General features: G+C 39.5%; 1 protein-coding gene across 3 annotated transcripts in view; it reads right to left on the reverse strand.

Annotated features, from left to right (window-relative positions):
* LOC109519145 (adhesion G-protein coupled receptor D2) overlaps positions 1-18310 on the reverse strand; it is a 75567-nt gene that overhangs the window by 40769 nt on the left and 16488 nt on the right. For all 3 annotated transcript variants that reach the window (XM_019875517.1, XM_019875518.1, XM_019875519.1), the window contains 2 exons: positions 17567-17682; positions 15881-16001 (listed from right to left, as the gene is read on the reverse strand). In XM_019875517.1, the coding sequence (XP_019731076.1) occupies positions 15881-16001; positions 17567-17682 (237 nt within the window). The remainder of the gene's footprint in view (positions 1-15880; positions 16002-17566; positions 17683-18310) is intronic.

The raw sequence follows: 18310 nt of genomic DNA on the forward strand, positions 1-18310 counted from the left end.
CCAGTGGTTAGCGCGTCAACTTCCCAGTGCAGAGGTCGAGGGTTCGATCCCGGCTCCAGCCTTCCCGTGGAGTTCTCCCCGGGCCTGCGTGGGTTTTCTCCGGGTACTTCGGTTTCTTCCCACATTCCAAAAACATGCATGGCAGGGTGATTGAACATTCTAAATTGTCCCAAGATGTGAGCGTGAGTGCGGATGGTTGTTCGCTCTGCAATTGGCTGGCAACCGGTTCAGGGTGTCCCGCGCCTACTGCCCGAAGACGGCTGGGATGGGCTCCAGCACCCTGAGACCCTTGGGAGGATAAAGCGGATCGGAAAATGGATAGATGGATGGATGGATGGATAGATAGATATAAATGAGTTGTAAAAAATCATTTAAAATGGCTACGTGCTAATCAATTTTCACGACTTTAATACAATTGAATTGTTTGACTGGACCAGCTCTTCTCTTTTATGAAGCTGAAGACCTCAACCACCAGGTGCTTTTAAAACACCCACAAAAATAAAAGGGAGCTACTTCAGCAACTTAGGCCCTAGGCTAGATTCAAACACTTGAGACACTTTTCACAAATCTGCATCCATACTTGGCCCAAAAAAAGGGGGAGGAGGGGGGCAGAGGGGATTTGCTCTTACACCTGGTAATCATTACGAAAATGAGAGACAGAGGAGGTGAAAATGCTGTGATGGAGCAAGAAATTCACACTTCTGCGCTGGGACTTGCTAATGTCTCTGACCCCTTCATGCATAAACAGTTTAATTAACATGTATACATAACTTTCACTTTAACTGCCCATGGCATGTCAAATCAAAGTATCTGTCAGTGCCGTGAAGCACCGGGTTGATGCTGTGCAGGTCCTGGGTTCATATTCACCCCTGTCTAACAGCTCCAGCTGGCCAGAGAAGCTGGCAAGACCACATGAAGCCAGACAAACAGGCAGGTAGACAGCCAGGCTGCTCTGCTGTCAATTTGATGAGATAAACACCTCCCCGTGCACGCTTTAACACCCACAACCAAGGGAGAGGACATGATCGTTTTAATGGAAAGAACAAAAAGAATAAAAAGGAGGGCAAAATGCCTCCAATCAGCCTATAAAATACAACCTAAATGTGAGATCATGGCTGGGCATCGGTTGTATAAGTAAAACTAATTGGAAACAAATGCTAAAGCCGTACACTCTAATTTTCTGGGTTCTCTGTGGTGGAATCAGAACAGCCTTGGTATTTTAATGCCATCTTTATGAGCCCCATTATTGGCCAAATAACCAGATTTGGTCATTGAAGTAGGTGTTCGAAATGGATGGATAGAATGAATCAATCCATGACAACCAGTGAGTAATGAAATAAAATAATATAAAAACGAACCATACAGGCTACACATATTGCGCCATGAAAAAAAAAGTATTATTCCCGCTGTAATTCAATTAATCACATAAACCAAGTAAAGGTAAATTGCAATTTTTAATTCGTGATTTCATTTATTCAGTCAAATATGCAAAGCTACCTGGCTCTGTGTGGAAAAAGTAATTGCCTCCTTTAATAAATCAGGAATTACCTGTGGCTAATCACATTTTGTGAAAAGCGGAGCTCATTTTAACTAACCTCACCCAAGCCTGTTTACCGCAAGACCTGCTCAATCAAGAAATCATTTAAATACAACCCATCTGACAAAATTAAGGTGGCCAAAATATCTCAAAAAGCAGTGAAAACATTTTGTGTGTGGTGGCCAGAGAGTGACCCGAGGTGGTCATGTCCGCCCATGGCCACGATGCTCCGCCCCTGGCCAGCCAACAAAAATGCCCCCAAGAGAACAGTGATGACTCTTCCAGGACGTGTCAAAGGACAACATCTTAAGAACTGCGGACCTTCCGTGCCTCCATTCAAGTCAGTGTTCATGACTCAACAATAAGGCCGAGACTACGGATGCGTATCGTTCAGACTACTCGTCTTAATGATGCTGCTTAACTATTCGATACTTTAACAGTATTCCTAATCTGTATTTTTTAGTTGAGAAAAACACCAGAAATCAGTTCAAATGGTTTAGTAGAGCACTTCCAAAACAACCACAGCTGCCATCCAAAGGGCTACATTTGTTGAAGAGATTCTTCGTTAGTTAGTTTTAATGTTCACCAAGGAAATTAATAAACTGTACAAATTGCACATCACCGGAAGAACTCATCACAGTATAACAGCAGAGTTAAATACCACGACAGCAATGCAAGAGCTTTGACCTTATTGTACCATACGTAGGTCATTCTTTGAGAGAAACTATTAGGACAGCGGCATGCATTCAACTGTTGTCACGTTGGAGTGGGACACCCCAAAGTAAGTGTGCCACTACTGCGTCTACAGTTATAGAGGGATCACACACACACACACACACACACACACACACACACACACACACACACACACACACAGACATGCTGGTGGAAACTACATTCATTGGTGTGCGATGGCTCAGGAGAGGAGGGAGAGTTATTAGCTTAGCCCTGAACCACCTATTTAATATAGGGGCCGGCAGTGATCACTAACAGAGCCTGGCAGAGGTGACAGCTTTCGGCCCTGCTTGAGGAAATCCAATTGAAAAGCAGCCAAGAGGAACAACAAGCCCAAAACAGATGTTGCTCGCTACCAGTGACACAACTTGGGTCCTGGCGAGCCGGACGTGACAAAACACAACAGTAACTCTGACGTAAACACTGACAGACGACAGAGCATAACGCGCTAACGTAAAGTTTATGGTCGAGTCCCATGACTTGAAATTAACGGCATTTACTGTACAAAGGGAGATGGGAGAACAATCCCACAGTAGACCACAAATATTTGATTCATTAAGGACTGTGATGGGTGGGTTCCTTCATTGATTGTTTGGTTTTGAGAAAAAAAAATCTTGGTTGAGTTTGATCATTTTATTTGCATAAAGACTTTTTGTAGCAACATAACAAATCTATGCTATAGGAACTTTGGAAATGTACTTCCAGGCACACGATTGAAATTTTAGCAATCCATTAATTCAAGCAGTTAAAGGAACAACCATAATTCACTTTGAAGATAAATACACAAAGAATAACCTAATGAATAAAAAAAAAAAACATTCAGTACAGAACATACATATGAAAAGATATTTAACATTCACAAGAAAAAAAAATCCTCAATGCGTTCAGAGCCACCAAACTATTAATGTTTTCTCTCCGTTTTACTGGCAGGGCATATCGACAAAAGTACAATACACATGCCCTCAAAACATCGCAGTCTCCTTCTTGAAGATGAATTGGGCTTGACAAGGTTGTCCTTCCATCGTCGTTTTTAAATTCCTTTTTGTTCCACTTCTTCTGCTACCACAAAAGAGCAATAAATGGCGGAGGTTGCGGATTGAAATGGACTAAAATCAATTGTATATCTTTATTGCCTGTCGATGACAAATGACGTTTGCCATTGCTGTAGCACTGAGACAGTGTGTCATATCGATTTTACATTGCGCCGACAAACGTCATTGTAGCACTAACAGATGAGCGCTCTCCTTTACTTGTGTTAATGATTAAATAAACACGAATGATATACGGTGTGTGGAAATGAGAGTCTTATTTGGGCTCACCAAACGTTGCGCACTCATCGGGCCTGGCGAAATTGTATCAAAGTCAGCACGCACAATTATGAAAAATACAGTGGATAAAAAACAAATCCAATCTCGGTACATTCGACCTAGGGCTACAAAATTTGGGAGGCAAGTTTAGCACCCCGAGCTGTTCAAAAAAGTCCATTGCAATCATATCCTGTACAGGAAGTTAAGTATGAATTTTTTTTTTCAATGTCAAATTTTGGCTCATTTTTGCACATTTCCAGGAATTGTACTTTTGTCCCGTTCCTAGAGGTTGCATCCGACTGATTTCAAACTTGTTCTGTTCAAAACACGATATGATAGTGGTGGGGTGGTGAAGTGGCGTGGGGTGATGGGTGTCATTAAATTTTGCATTTCATATTTCCTTTACCACAAAAGAGGAAATGGCTGCTACAAAAAAATCCAAACTTCACATGTAAATAAAAATTAGCAACTTAAGGCAGCCGTATGAGATTATTTTGTAATATTTATCGCATCACCTTGTGGCAACTAGAGATGTCTTATTTTACATTTCAATGTACTGCAACGAGCCCATTGGCCGAATCCAATTGACAATTTGTCAGAAAAACCTGAAGATGTTGCTCATGTCTTACAGCGTATATTGTGACCTTTCGACAAAGGGTGTGGCCAGGAAATACATGTTTAGTCCTTCATGATGTTGAAACACAAAGTTTGTGAGTTTTTGCAAAACATTGTTGCCATGGCAATGCACAGGTCGCAAATACAACACTGGCTTTTAGTGTCTAAACACACACAAACTCATGCAATTTTGCATACACATCAGGCCTGGCAAAAACAGAAAATCCACATGATTTATTGTGCCATTAAAAAAAAAAAAATCAAATTCCCATGTGGCAGTGCCTCAATGTGCCAGTATCCCAACACGCCAGTACCCCAAAGTGGCCCCAGGCCGTGAGGGCCGTTCATCACTGCTTGCAGCTCGACTTCAATTTGTTGCTACACACGCTAACATAATTCCAAGATATTTCCACGAATTGAACTTGTTGGGAGACCAGTGGGTTTTTAGAAATGCTCCTTTGAAAAAGGCTGTACTAGGCACATGTGGTAATGGGATGGAGTGGTTGCGGGGCTATTGAGAGGGAGAGAAAGCGGACTGTAAACAAGCTAGCTTTTAAACAAGACAATTTAGGGTTGGCGTGCCTTAAGCGCCAAGCATAACATAGCTGTAGAAAACTGATCCAAAGATTCTGCACATGGGTCAAAGAAAGAGTCTTTGAACTAGTGAGGCAAAGTGTTCTGCCAATGCACAGAACTGTTTAATTAACAATACTAAGGTATCCAAGAAGGCATTCTGGGGTACCCCCTTGTCAAAGTGTATGTGCCTTCACTGTCAATCGCAGGGGGGTTTTAACCACTAAGTTTTCCCACTGATGGAATGGAGGAAACATTTTGAAGAGCAGGAAAACTTGGTTACAGCAGCTGGACATCATATTCTTCTGAACACATCACATGAAAACGCATTCCTTCACTGTGCAGAAGCTAGGCACGTTGGATATGAAAGAAGAGTAGGGTATTTTAAAGTTTACAATTTGCAGTAATTCATCATCTGCATTTATCTGAAACTTTTATGTCCAAAATTATTAGAAGTGTTAATCAATGAAATGGTATTATTATTTTGTAATTTCAACTGTGGTCCATTGGGCCATTCTGCCCTAACCAATTTTGGTCTTTTTTTTTTAAAGAATTTAAAAAGACCTAAATTGGTTGGGGCAGAATGGCACAATGGGCCACACTTGAAATAAAACATGTCAAAGAGGTGTGTAGACATGAAAGGAGCTGCCTGAGAGTTTGATTATATGATTGCTACCAATTGGACATCATGGGTAATCGTGAATTGCACCCTTATTCCGATTGGCTGCATGTATCACTTTTTGTAAGTTCCAAATAATAGGACATTCATTAAAACTTTTCAACAAACCATGAGTAGTTTGCATGGGTGTCTTAAACCTACAGAATATGACTAACAGGAGCTATATAAACCTTGCTTGTGCTTGGAGGAAGCCTCGCTTTATCATCTGCTTCTAGACACATCACTGTTTTGGGGCCATAAAAAGTGCATATTTTGCTCAAGGAACAATAGAATATTTGCCCTTGGTCTACTCCTCTGGCACAGGAGAGAAATGTGTCCTCTTATTCATATGCACACATTTGTAGGCATGAAAACAAATTTAAAATCGCCTGAATGATACTTTTTGGACACACACACACACACACGTGCACATCCAAACACACACATACTCACCACCGTTTGAACTGAAACATAAAATTGCACCGCTGACAAGACTGTGTAGCGGTGCCCTTGACTAGCAATGACAAATGGATGCAATATGCAAAATCTGAGCAAGTTGCTTTTGGGTATCAAACGGGGGGAAAAAAAGATTGTTACATGTATTATTATGGGATGGTTTTGCTCTCCCGTCTCACAGTTGAGGTGAGGCGAGTTGAGGTTAATGGCATGTGTCAAGATCACGAAGTATGGAGCTGGGAGCAGCGCAGACAAAGGAAAAGACAGAGCATCTTTCACGTTTTAAGGGTTAAACATGGTCAATGGGTGTGCCTTGTGCTTTATTATTGCATTGTACATGTGACCTTGTATTTCATGGGAACTTACTGATACATAGTTTGAGAATGGGGGCATATTGAGCTCTACAAAAACCCACGCTATCCACTGTAAATCTTGCCCTTACAGTCCTTTTACAGAATCGGAATAGCTTTTAATCAACAAGTTGAAAAATAATCTTAAACATCACAGTACCATAGTCTCTCCAACAACTCTCTTGGGTTGATTTGGAATAACCAGAGAAGAAAAGCATAAATTCTATAATTAGTCAATAGTATAGAATAAATGAAGTGCATGTCTGGTTGTATTGAGGGTCTGCTTGTCAGTCCGGTAATTGGTTAAGATTTGGCATGTGTGTTTCTAGATCAAGAGTCTTCTTGAAGCAGCTGTCCCTGCATCAGAGATCTGTGTGAGGGCGGGTTTGCGCGCTGCACGGCCCCAGTGGCAGCATGCATCCATCATGATAAACAGGCAGACTTGGTGACTGTCACATGCAATCACACTTCACTACGGTTCGTAGGTCCTTAAAGTGAAAATGAATGGTAGTTCAACGACATGAAGACTTCATATATCTTTGTTTTTTTTTTCTCTCTCTCTCTCTCTCTCTCTCTTGTTTTGGCTATCACCGCCTTTTATTTGGAGGGAGAGACGTGTTCCCGTTTTTTTCTCAAAGCTCAGTTTAGCTATGTTTTGACAGTGTCTAAAGCCCAAAAAAGGGTTAATGAAATACTTGATGTAATTTGAATGAATTACTAATAGGAAGGGGGGGGGCTTGAGCTATGACCACATGGATTGACACTTAAGCTGAAAATATATCCATAAAATAATGTCAGTAGTCGACAGGCCTCCACCGAATAAGTAACACCGATTTACACTTATATTTTCATATCAGGGTTCATCTATAATTCCCATGTGCTGCAGTCGATGTAAATAAGTTTATATAACGCAACATACAATTTTATAAAAATTGTAAAAGTATTATTCCTGAATATTTATTTTACTTTCAACCACTCGACATGTTCAGTGGCATCAGTGCTATACATACACATATAGTTCTTATTTTTTTCTTTGTATTTATGCCCTCTATGGACAATAAAAGCGGTATTATGCTATGACCAAAACATAAATATAAATCTATATAAATAAAACATGAATTGGAATATTTCATATCACACAATTTTTATGCTTTGTCTTTGATTTAAAGATGACAATACGCAAAAATCTACAAAAATTGTAGAAATTGTAACACATGGGTTACCTACCTTCAAAACATGGGTTTGAAATGTGAAAGGAAGCTCGCGGCATAAGTGCTCACCACTGCTTCACCGTGCTACCCATTTTATCATTCAAATTAAGTTAATGTGTTACTGGACAATGTCAAAATCAATTAACAATTTGGCTGTTAAAACGCAACCCCAACCCCCCCCAAAAAAAAAAAAATGACATAAAGCTATAATTTAACATGACAAGTGTTAACTGTTATAATCATCAAATTTGCAACCACTTGAAAGTCAAACGAGGATAATAATGTCAGTCCTGCAGCTGTTGCAGCTCTCTCACACCGTGGCAAGGATTGCCTTTAATGTAGTAATGACTCTGAAATGACACTGTGCTTTAAAAAGAGGAGGAGAAGAGATGATAGGTCTCTCTACCTCCCTCGCTCTCTCCCCTAACCTGGCTCAGGCACTGCTCTTGCTAGCCAAGCTGTTTGATTGGCACATGCTTTCACTTAACGAGGGATAATTACCAAGGAAAACAAGTGTGAGACCACATCTGCTCAGTGTAAAAAGAGGACCAGGCCTGGTGCAATCTGTCAGATGGGGCTTTCAGGTTGAGTGCGTGTGTGTGTGTGTGTGTGTGTGTGTGTGTGTGTGTGTGTATGAGCGCGTACGTGCATGCCTGCCTGCTTGTGTGCGTGACTGAACATTTTAGCCACCTTCTGTGGCCTCTGAGTCCAATACAGACCCTACAGGATCCACCCTCCACCTCGTCTTGACAAGAAGCAGATTAATAGGAATCAGCGTGTGGCTGTAAACACTCAGTGGGAGGAGCATATATGTGTGTGCAATGATGCGCATAGGAAATGACCTAAGTTATCTGTAGGGGACGAGCTAGGGGCCACTCTAGGAAGGGACCAGAGGCCAGCGAAGACAGCCCTCTCCATCCCAATCAGAGTCCTGCAGTGAGCTGGTGTTTCTTATCTCACATCGTGATTGTTTTGTTGGCTTTCACATAATGCTTAATTGTAGCTAAATACATAAGTGGCTACTGCAGGGACGTCGCATTGTGTTGGGTCGTTAAAAGGCCTCCTGAGTATACTACTTTAGTGTCAATAACCAAGGCTTGAAGTATTCTTGTGCTAAATTTGAGTACTCTTGAAAATTCATGTCTATTGTGAGATTAGAAATAATTTCATATTTAAATACACTGGTTGGAAGGCGCACGACTTTGACTCTTTTCTTTTGCCATCTTTTACATGCATACAAAATGAATTCTGCTTTTCACATCCTAATGCCAGTGCCTCTTTGCTTGGACAGAACTGGAAACCGATGCCAATGAAGAGGCCACATTTATCTTCTTGAAAGAGAATGAATGAGTTGATGTTTCATCAGCTTTAACATTTCCAGAAATGTTACTTGGGAAATCAAGTTCAAAGCAATAGCGGCCTACCCGCTATACCAGTCTACCCGATGAATGGGTTCCAGTGCCTTCATTCACCACACTCCAAGTTATACCATATAAGTGTGTAAGGAGGTACCGATCTACCTCTCCTACGTGGTTTATTTCTTAAATTAATTTTTTTTAAAAACTAAACAAACGAAAAAAAAAAAATTTTCAAAATTGATTTGATACATTATCCATCTCCCAAAATGATTCTAGAAAAAGAACAGACAGCACTGATTATTTGCTTTGACCTTAATGCAGTAAAAAGAAAATGCCTCAATGTGAATTGGCACTAATATTTGACAGCCTTTTAACCTCCCGACACTCTAACCCCCACTTCAACTCTATCCCAACATCTCCCTGCCACCCACTGGAAGAACAACATGGTTTTGCTTTCTTGCCCTGTGCTGACCCAGTTCTCACTAATTATCCACAAAGTATGCATCAAAGCTGCAGAAATTCTACAGATCTTCGGCAGTGTGGCAGTACAACAGAAACCAGGACAATTCTAACCCAATCGCAACCAGCCAACACCACACGAATCCTGGATGTACTTTGTACAAAGTATGTTCTGTAAGTATCAATGCAAACCCACAAGACTGGATTTCTTTCACGACAATAAAAGAGTTGAGCATACATATATCATGGCCGTTGCTTCAAAATGGGTATTTTGAATGCCCCCCCACACAATCACCCGACTCCGACGCTGTCAGGGGTTGATGTAGGGCGGTGAGATCATGAGTTCTGAAACTGATGAAAGGGCACATCTGCTAAGGTTAAAACTTCTAATCCTCACCTTCCTAATTTTTGACACTCCAGCTGCCCTTTGCGAGGACCCCAAAAAAAAAAAAAAATCATGACAAGGTAGAAATCCAGAAATCGGTCTTCAGAAAACCAGAAAGATGTGTAGACCCACCCACAGGTAAGGCGAGACACGGGCAAAAATGATGGTTTGCTTTCTTATGACACAGGCTATTACCAAATTGAGCTGGCAGGTAATTCTAAGCCAAATAAATGTCAGCAGGTTTCACACAAGGAGAGGTCTTACAACGGTAGGAATGTTGTGTGTTATTCACTTTATTTCTCACATCTGATATTACACAGTGACTTGACTTCTCTCTTCGATTCAAGTTGAGAGGAAAGGATTTTTTTTTAACTCTCAAAATGGTCTCATTTTTGTCATTTTAGCCCTGTTCATTTTTTTGGAGGGGTGGTGGAGGTCATTGTGTTGAGATATTGACTTAATTTTGTCTGTAAAAACAAACCTCCGAGTATATGACCACAATGCAATGTGAAATTAGCCACAAAACACTACTTTCAAATCCAACATATGGATTAAAGCGTAAAATCCAAGAAAATATGCAAACAGAAAAGGAAAAATAAGTACAAGTTGAGACAAAACACTATAAATATACAACTTAAAAAGGCTGTTCAACACCCTCATTATAAGTGGCACCTCAGAGAGGCTTGGTGAGAATCAGTCTGACCTTGGTATCCTGTTTGAATATTGTTTTAATGCCGCGGATGGTAATTGAGGATGCAGCACAAACAGGACTCCTTTTCAAAGGGAAAGTTATTTTCCCTGGCAATGGAAATGCAAACAATCATGTCGCGCATTTGTTTGTTTTTCATCCGCACCTCATGATTATCAAAGACCCCAATTAAAACATGGATTTATAAATAAATCTACATGATTATACCTATGACTACTTTAACTTGAAAGTTTTCATCACCCTTTCATTATTTTAAAAATCTAGAACGGAACGGACATCACATCTGGCGGGCGTGTCATGGCTGTGTCACAATCAAGAGGGTTGCAGCCCTTTGGTGTGCAGTTTCTGCTTCACTGAATTGTGTGGCTTTGTTCCACGTTTCAAAATCATGCATTCAAAGTTAATTGAAGACTCAAAATTGTCTATAGGCACGAATGTGAGTCTCAGTGATTGTTTGTCTATATGTGACCAGCAACCACGGACGTATATATAAATGGAGTCTTGCAGCTGATGCCAGAGGGCAACTATTTTGTTGTTGCCACGGTTACTGACAACTTTGGTATTATTAGTCAATACATATATTCATATATAAGTCTGTGCCATTCCCAGTTTCTCATACTGAGTAAAGTTAAAAGTCAATTATTACTATGAACTGAAGTATGCAGTTTAGTTATGCAGACTATGAAAACTTTTGACAGGCAAGAACAAAAAATGTATGAGCAATATTGTCCCAAAGTCAAACACAAATGGCAAATAATAAAACAAAACAAAAATGAAAAGGAGTGACTGGACCAAACGAGATAAGTTAACTCAGCATCAGTATTATCTTAACATTTTTGTTCTCACTCAACTTCCTTCACTTCCAGACTTTGTTGTCTTCAGCTTCTTGTTTCGCTGAACCTCACCCATTGCTCAAAGTTGTTGATAGTTTGATGTTATGGCCTAATAATAGGATGGGCTGAGCAGGGCCACGAGCCGATTACACCTAGGTAATGGATAGTGCGAAAAGTTTTTAATGACATTGCCTAGACATTGGATGACAGTGGGTGGAGCGATTTATGGGCCACACAAAAAAATCCCTCGCCCCCTAGCCACATGTGCTATTTATCTCTCGCCTGATAAGCAAATGAGGCATGGCTGTATTGATGGTAAAGATGCTCATGAAACTTACAATAGATATTTTATTTTTGTTGCGAGGGATTATTTTAAAAAGAGTTGGAATGAAACAGAACCCCTTACGAAAAGGAATAGCGTTGTGGTTAGTGATGTGGCGCTAACTATCTATTGATGCAAAATACAGTACAAACGCAATGAGAATGAAAGCTCTTTTGTAAGTTAAAAATAGCCACCTCAGATCTTGGCTAAAATAAATTGACAAATAAACAAATAAAATGGTTTTGTGAATGAAAGAAAACTAATATAACATATAAATGCTTAGCGTTCACTGGAACAACTTTGGAATAAAAATAGAAATGCTCACTTGTAGACATCCGCTATGTATCCGAGTCACCCTCTATTTACTAATGACATATGATCGATACATTTACGGATATGCAGTACAAAGTGGATTACTACAAATCCGAGGCAAGGTAGCAATTACATTTATGTAACAGGTTGTAGCAATTTATGCTTGGTATGGAAAGTACTTATGGAGTCATAGTATACAAAAACAAAACAAATTATGTGATACCAACAACACACTTATTACTGTTCTTTTATTGCGTCTTTTTACCATAAATTCATGCGCACCACGTTACATCAAGAAGTTTCTACTATTTACAGCATTTCTTTTGAGAATGTCTTCCATATGAAATCAAAATCGGTACTTCATGAAATCCTTAAGTAAATTAAAAATGAAAGCAAACTGCAAATCGAATCGTGTCAGGCCCTATGTATTCTGCCCTACTTGTCCGTGTCCGGGACGTGAACAGATAAGACAGATAGCGAACAACGAAAAAAGACCAAGATTCCAAAACGTTGAAATGGAGCTTTAGTTTTCTTTTTCCTTATGTTGTAAAAAGACGATGCTTTCCAAGGCGTATACACAAGAAGAGAACGAGAAACGAAGACAACAACTAGCACGAAGCCATGCGTTCTTTACTAGACGAGGTACTTCCGGTTTATGTAACCAAAATTAAAGTCTCCTAGGTTCTAACTAAAACGGAACATGACAAGATACTTCCGGTTTGTGTCGCCAAAATTAAAGTCCCGTCGAATGTAACTAAACCGAACATGACACTATGCATTGGATCAAATCGATTTCAGAAATTTGAATCAATTCCCAGCCCTATCAATAGGAGCGCTAAAATATCAGCATGGAAAAAAAAGTAATTTCCCCATTATCAAAATACTGTAGGTGCCTGCTATATAATGGGCTAAAAAAAAAAACATCCCAGAGAAAAGAATCTCTGTGTCTTAAAGACACTTCCTCTTGAGAATTTGAAAAGATCGAGTGATCATATACTGCAAATGTTGACAATCGATACAGTTTAAGGTCATTTCACTCATAAAAAATTAACATTGGTTCGTTAGAACTCAAACTTCCTGATTGCAGGGTAGAGCAACAGCTCAACTAAGGAAGATGCGATAGTGGAAGCATGTCAATATGGGTCACAAGGGAAGAGGAGTACAAGTGGACCATCAGGCGCAATGAAATGTCAACATTATCTGTTTTATTGATTCAACAATAAAGCTTGACACTTCAGCTTTATGTTGCTTTGGCTTGGGGCAGTAAAAAAATGACAGGCCAACAACAACAACAACATTTTTCCGTTAGTCACTCTAATTTTCATAATAATTTTCATGTTTTGCAAGTGCCTTGTGATTGGCTGGTGACCAGTTTAGGGTGTACCCCACCTTGTACCCAAAGTCAGCTGGGATTAGGGTCAGGCATCAGAAGAATTTGGACAGTTCCCAGATTCTTTCAAAAAGGAGCAAAATACCGAGGTTTATTTTTTGACAAATCGTATGAACTTCTCTTTTTATTCAATTTCATTAACTTTTCGTTTGTGAACTTCCCTGCGAGTCATACCAAGGGATGTTTTTAAGCAGTATATCATTTTTTCACGAGAGCTTTACTTTTGACATCAATAAATTAAAATATTTCAGTAGTCACTTCAAGCATGCTTCTGAACACTGATGGACAGCCTAACCTAGTGTTGTTTTTCATTAGAAAGAAGAAAATATATATGACAAACAAAGCTGTATTTGAAGGGCTAGCTACGAAAAGGTATCTAATCCAAGCAGTCTGTGTAACCATATTATGTATGTGTATATGAAAACATTACATGCACCGTCCATCTTTCCATGCATTTTCTAGTCTGCTTACCCTCAAAAGGGTCACAGGCATGCTAGAGCCTGTCCCAGCTGTCTTCGAGCAGTAGGCGGGGGACACCGTGCACTGGTTGCCAGCCAATCGTAGCATTACATAAACAATTAGTGTAAAACTGGTTGAGAGCAACAAGGTGTGTGCAGTTGGTCTACAAAAAGCAATCCGGTGAGGCGAGAGTCACATTTCTAAATGTTTGTTAAGATCGCTTGTGTCTCCTAATGACTTTTTAATGAACTGTTGCACTTGTTGTAATGTGCATTTGTCACATCAACCTTTTGAAAATGTTGGCACACTTTTGACCGTTTCAGTCTCTCGCCATGATTGTCTACCACTAAGAGCAGCGGGGGTGTTTTATCCATCCAACCATCCATTTTCCTATCTGCTTATCTTCACAAGGGTCGCAGTGGGGAGAGATGGCTCGCCTCCGACTGTGAACATGCATCTTAGACAAACATGTCACACCCAAAACGGTGCAAACCGCCTGTTTCTAAGTGTGTATAACTGTGAAAAGACCAAAAGATGGGAAATTCCAACAATGGGAACACATATAGAACCGGAAGAGTTGAAAATTCACCATTAATACTGAAATGCACAAGAAAATTAGTGAAAGGGATGTGTTCATCTTCTCACAGACCTCGAAAGATTCCGTCTTGAAACAAAGCTCTCGCCCTGCCACTTTCAAATAGTCAGTGATCAAGAGGCAACATTGATAAATGAGTCCAACAGTTTATATTCCATTACACTTGAGCTTTCAGTGACCACTTCTTGTAGAACTGCAGCAAGAAAAGCTTGCACTCTGCTTGGAAGATTTCAGACAGAGACAGAGTATGTCTCTCAAAATGACCTGTATGAGGCCAGAGGTCACTGATGTTGGCCCTCTGAGCGTGGCTCGCTTTATCCTGAAGGTGTTTGAAAATGTTGAGGTCAGGACTCTTGACCAAACTCATTCATGACTATTCTGTAATACATTAAAAAAGAGATTCCAATTTTGGAATTATCCAAAGTCACCCTACAATAGGCTGGTGACCAGTTCGGGGTGTACCGCACTTCTTGCCCAAAGTCAGTTTCAGAGAGGCTCCGGTACAACCGCAGCCATAGTGAGGACAGGTAAATCAGCACAGCAAAACAATGTGCAATAATTATCTTCAAGAAAAAATATCGAGCTATATGGAAGAGGCTATTTTTGGCAAGTAGGACGCTTCACTTAATTATCAGATAACAGCTAATACCATTATTGATTCTTTCCTTAAACTACAGCTCAATTAAATATACTGCAGGTGATGGATGCTGGGTAGTATGGAAAAAGCTACCACCCTTTGAGAATGACATGACTTCTTTCCTTTTTATTATTTGATGAAAAAAATAGGAAAGGGATTTAAGAATTGAGGCAATAATTATCTGTAAAAGTTTACCACAATCGTTGCACAATGTTCTAATGCCAAGGTAAAGAATGTATAATTTGACTAGAATATAGCCCCTCTCTAAAAATCTGGGACAAATCGACCCTTCAAATTCCAGCACTAAAAGCATTTAAAGTGATCATCACAATAATGTTGACCTTAAATTGCCCATGACAGGAATAATGCAAGCAAACAATACAAATGGAATTCAACTGTTAAAATAAAACCACCTCTTTTCGTCTGTTTTATTACTAGCCCTCTTTCGGCACCAGCTTTTGCCAAAGACAAATAAAAGCCTTGACAGTCTGTGTACATTCAGCGAGAAGGCACAATGCATGATGGAAAACCTTTCAACTTCTGATTGAAGTAAAAACAAACAAACAAAAAAAAAAAAAAAAACAGGATCAAGTTTGTAAATGGAGATATTTTTTAAATTGCTCTTAAGTTCTGTTCTGGTAGCAGTTTTTGGTTCAATCTTACATTTTTCTTATATATTGCAACTAATGGAAGGTGACTTTAATTCTGAAGTTATGCAAATTTGACTCACGTGGAATCACCAGCCATGTTTATGTGACAAATGGGATTTAATAGGCTTCATGGTGATCGAGGTATTTTTTCATCTTCAGAAGGATTTGAAACATGAAAATAATGATGATGATGATTATACTAGTTATAATAATAATAATAATAATAATAATAATAATAATAATAATAATAATAAAAGGGGAACCACTAAAATTTCAAGTGTGTTTTTGTATGCTTGCAACATTATGCATTTGTGTACTTTGGTGTGTACCTGTAGGGAATTGAGGAGGATGAAGATGTAGGCCATGACAATGGAGAAAGGCACAAGGACACCACACAGCCACGTCAATCCAAGAATGGGCAGCAGAACCAAAACCGCTTTAACAGCAGCCCTGCGACCATATGACACGTATATTCAGCATACAGTACCCATGAATTAAAAAAAAAAAAAAAAACACACGAATTACTACATAAACCATCTTAAAACATGTTTAATTATTCAAATCTTCTCTTGTGGCCATTGGCACTTTTCTATATTTTCTACTTTTATTGATTTATTTTTATTTTATTTTATTTTATTTTTTTGGGGAGGATATTTTTGAGCAACCTTGTATGACTAGCTGTTCCACACGGTGGCTGTGTGGCTGGGAAGACTCATGGGGTGACAACTTCCCACCTTAAATCTCATTTAATTCTGTTTAGAGTGGAATTAGCTTCCCACTCAGGTGACTGCCAGACCACAGCAGCTGTGAATGCGTGTGTTCAAATTGTGACATGCATGGTGGCAGGCCCTAGCTTAGTCATTGGAGGAATTTGTTTGAGTTTCCGAGATGGCTGCCACCCAGGGGTGCCAAATGGTTCAAGGACAGCTTTGAAAATTCTTATAGTGTGCCTACTGTGAGGCCTGGTGGGTTGAGGTTGAGAGAAAAAAAAATACACACTTTGACATAATTTTCACCAATGGAATCATTTACAAGACTTCTGGTCGGAAATCTACTGGATCACATGTGGGAGAGATTCACACACATTAGCCTATACCAGTTTCACCAGAAACACAGCTGTGATATTTCTGTAGGGCAACGTATAAATACAGTGTACAAAAGTCAGACCAAACAATTGTTATGTGCATAATTACAATGAAAATGTCAAATCCAAGCTAATTACTTTCACATTGCACTGGTTTATGTGATCTGTTGGTTTATTTGAGTTGAAAACAGATTTTTGGATACACTTTGAATGACCAGTCACCATAAGTTTAGTTATATACATATTGTAGAAAGAAAGAAATTCTTAACATGGACTCATTATTTGTTGATGAAATTTGAAAGATGATGCAAAAAATAAATAAAAATGCATACTGACTTTAAGAGTTAGTGAGTATTTTTTTTTTTAAATACCGGTATTAGTTTTGTGTTTACCAACATGCTTAGTCAAAAAAAATCATACAACTAAATGCATCCCTGCCCATGCTTCATCATTCAAATTGTAGAAAGCTCAAATTACGCCTTTCTCCCCTAAAAAACATTCTAAATGTGCTTTTAAAAATGGTTGGGGGGGAAAAAGACAATCAGGCGACAAACATAACATTTGATAATAGCTCAAGATTATTGGAAAAAGTTCAACTGAAATATGCTATCTAATTGTCAATGTAGAAAAAGACAATTTTTCTGAAATAATTCAAGTGTCTGATCAAAAGTGAAAGACTCTAAAACATTCAGGGACAGAGGGGTTGAAAGCATTTGAAGTGGCTGAAGACCGATGCATATTTTATGGACAACACTAATATAATCAATTCAAAATGTATTTCTATCCCATTTGATGAATGAGCCTCGCTGGTTTACAAATGACAAATCCTTTTCTGTGATGCCTTCGGAAGACAACCGCCTCTTCCAAGGCCTGTGGCACTGTCGAATCAGCATGAAAAAGAGGACAAGTTGCGCCCCCTCATGGCCAGTACCTTACTTGCTCGTAGGTTTGTTCCACTGGACTGGCACCCACTGCCAACATCATGGACCTCCTCTTGGCTGTGGAGATAGTGATGACCACCACCCTTGTAAGTACCATGACATTTACCTGTAATAAAAACACCAGAAATTATGATAACACTCATTATTATTACAAATATAGATGAGTGGGAAAGATAACAAGAATTAAGAACAAATGAAAATTAGGAAGCCTCATAAATGTATTTTTTTCCCTGATCATCTCACTTGTGAGGCCTACTTTCCAAGCGACTTGACCGAACGCGACTGAACTGGAAAAGTGTAAAAAAAAAAAAAAATAACAATAATTATGAAAAAATAAAATAAAATACCGCCAGTACTGCACACTCCCACACAAAGCGACCGTGGATCCCCTTCACGACTTATTACAACTTAATAACTGCATTAGCAGGAAACACTTTTGTGAGATCCCACATATACCGGTACTACTTTTTTTTTTTGACCGACAAACAACATGGCGCAATTGTCAAGGTAGAAGCCGATTTCCCCGGCCGCTGTACCTATTTTATAATAATGAGAGAAGAAATGAGCGAGAAATAAAGGAGAGGGTGACTATTTGAGAGGTTCTTGGCTCTATTCATTCACCGCACGCATGTATTTTGACGACAGAGACTCTCCACACGTTGCTTTAAAACACAATATGTACACACACACGCACGCACGCACGCACGCACGCACGCACGCACGCACGCAAGAAC

This window comes from Hippocampus comes, unplaced genomic scaffold (genome assembly GCF_001891065.2).
Source record: "Hippocampus comes isolate QL1 unplaced genomic scaffold, H_comes_QL1_v1.1 scaffold132, whole genome shotgun sequence".
Classification (NCBI taxonomy): Eukaryota; Metazoa; Chordata; class Actinopteri; order Syngnathiformes; family Syngnathidae; genus Hippocampus; species Hippocampus comes.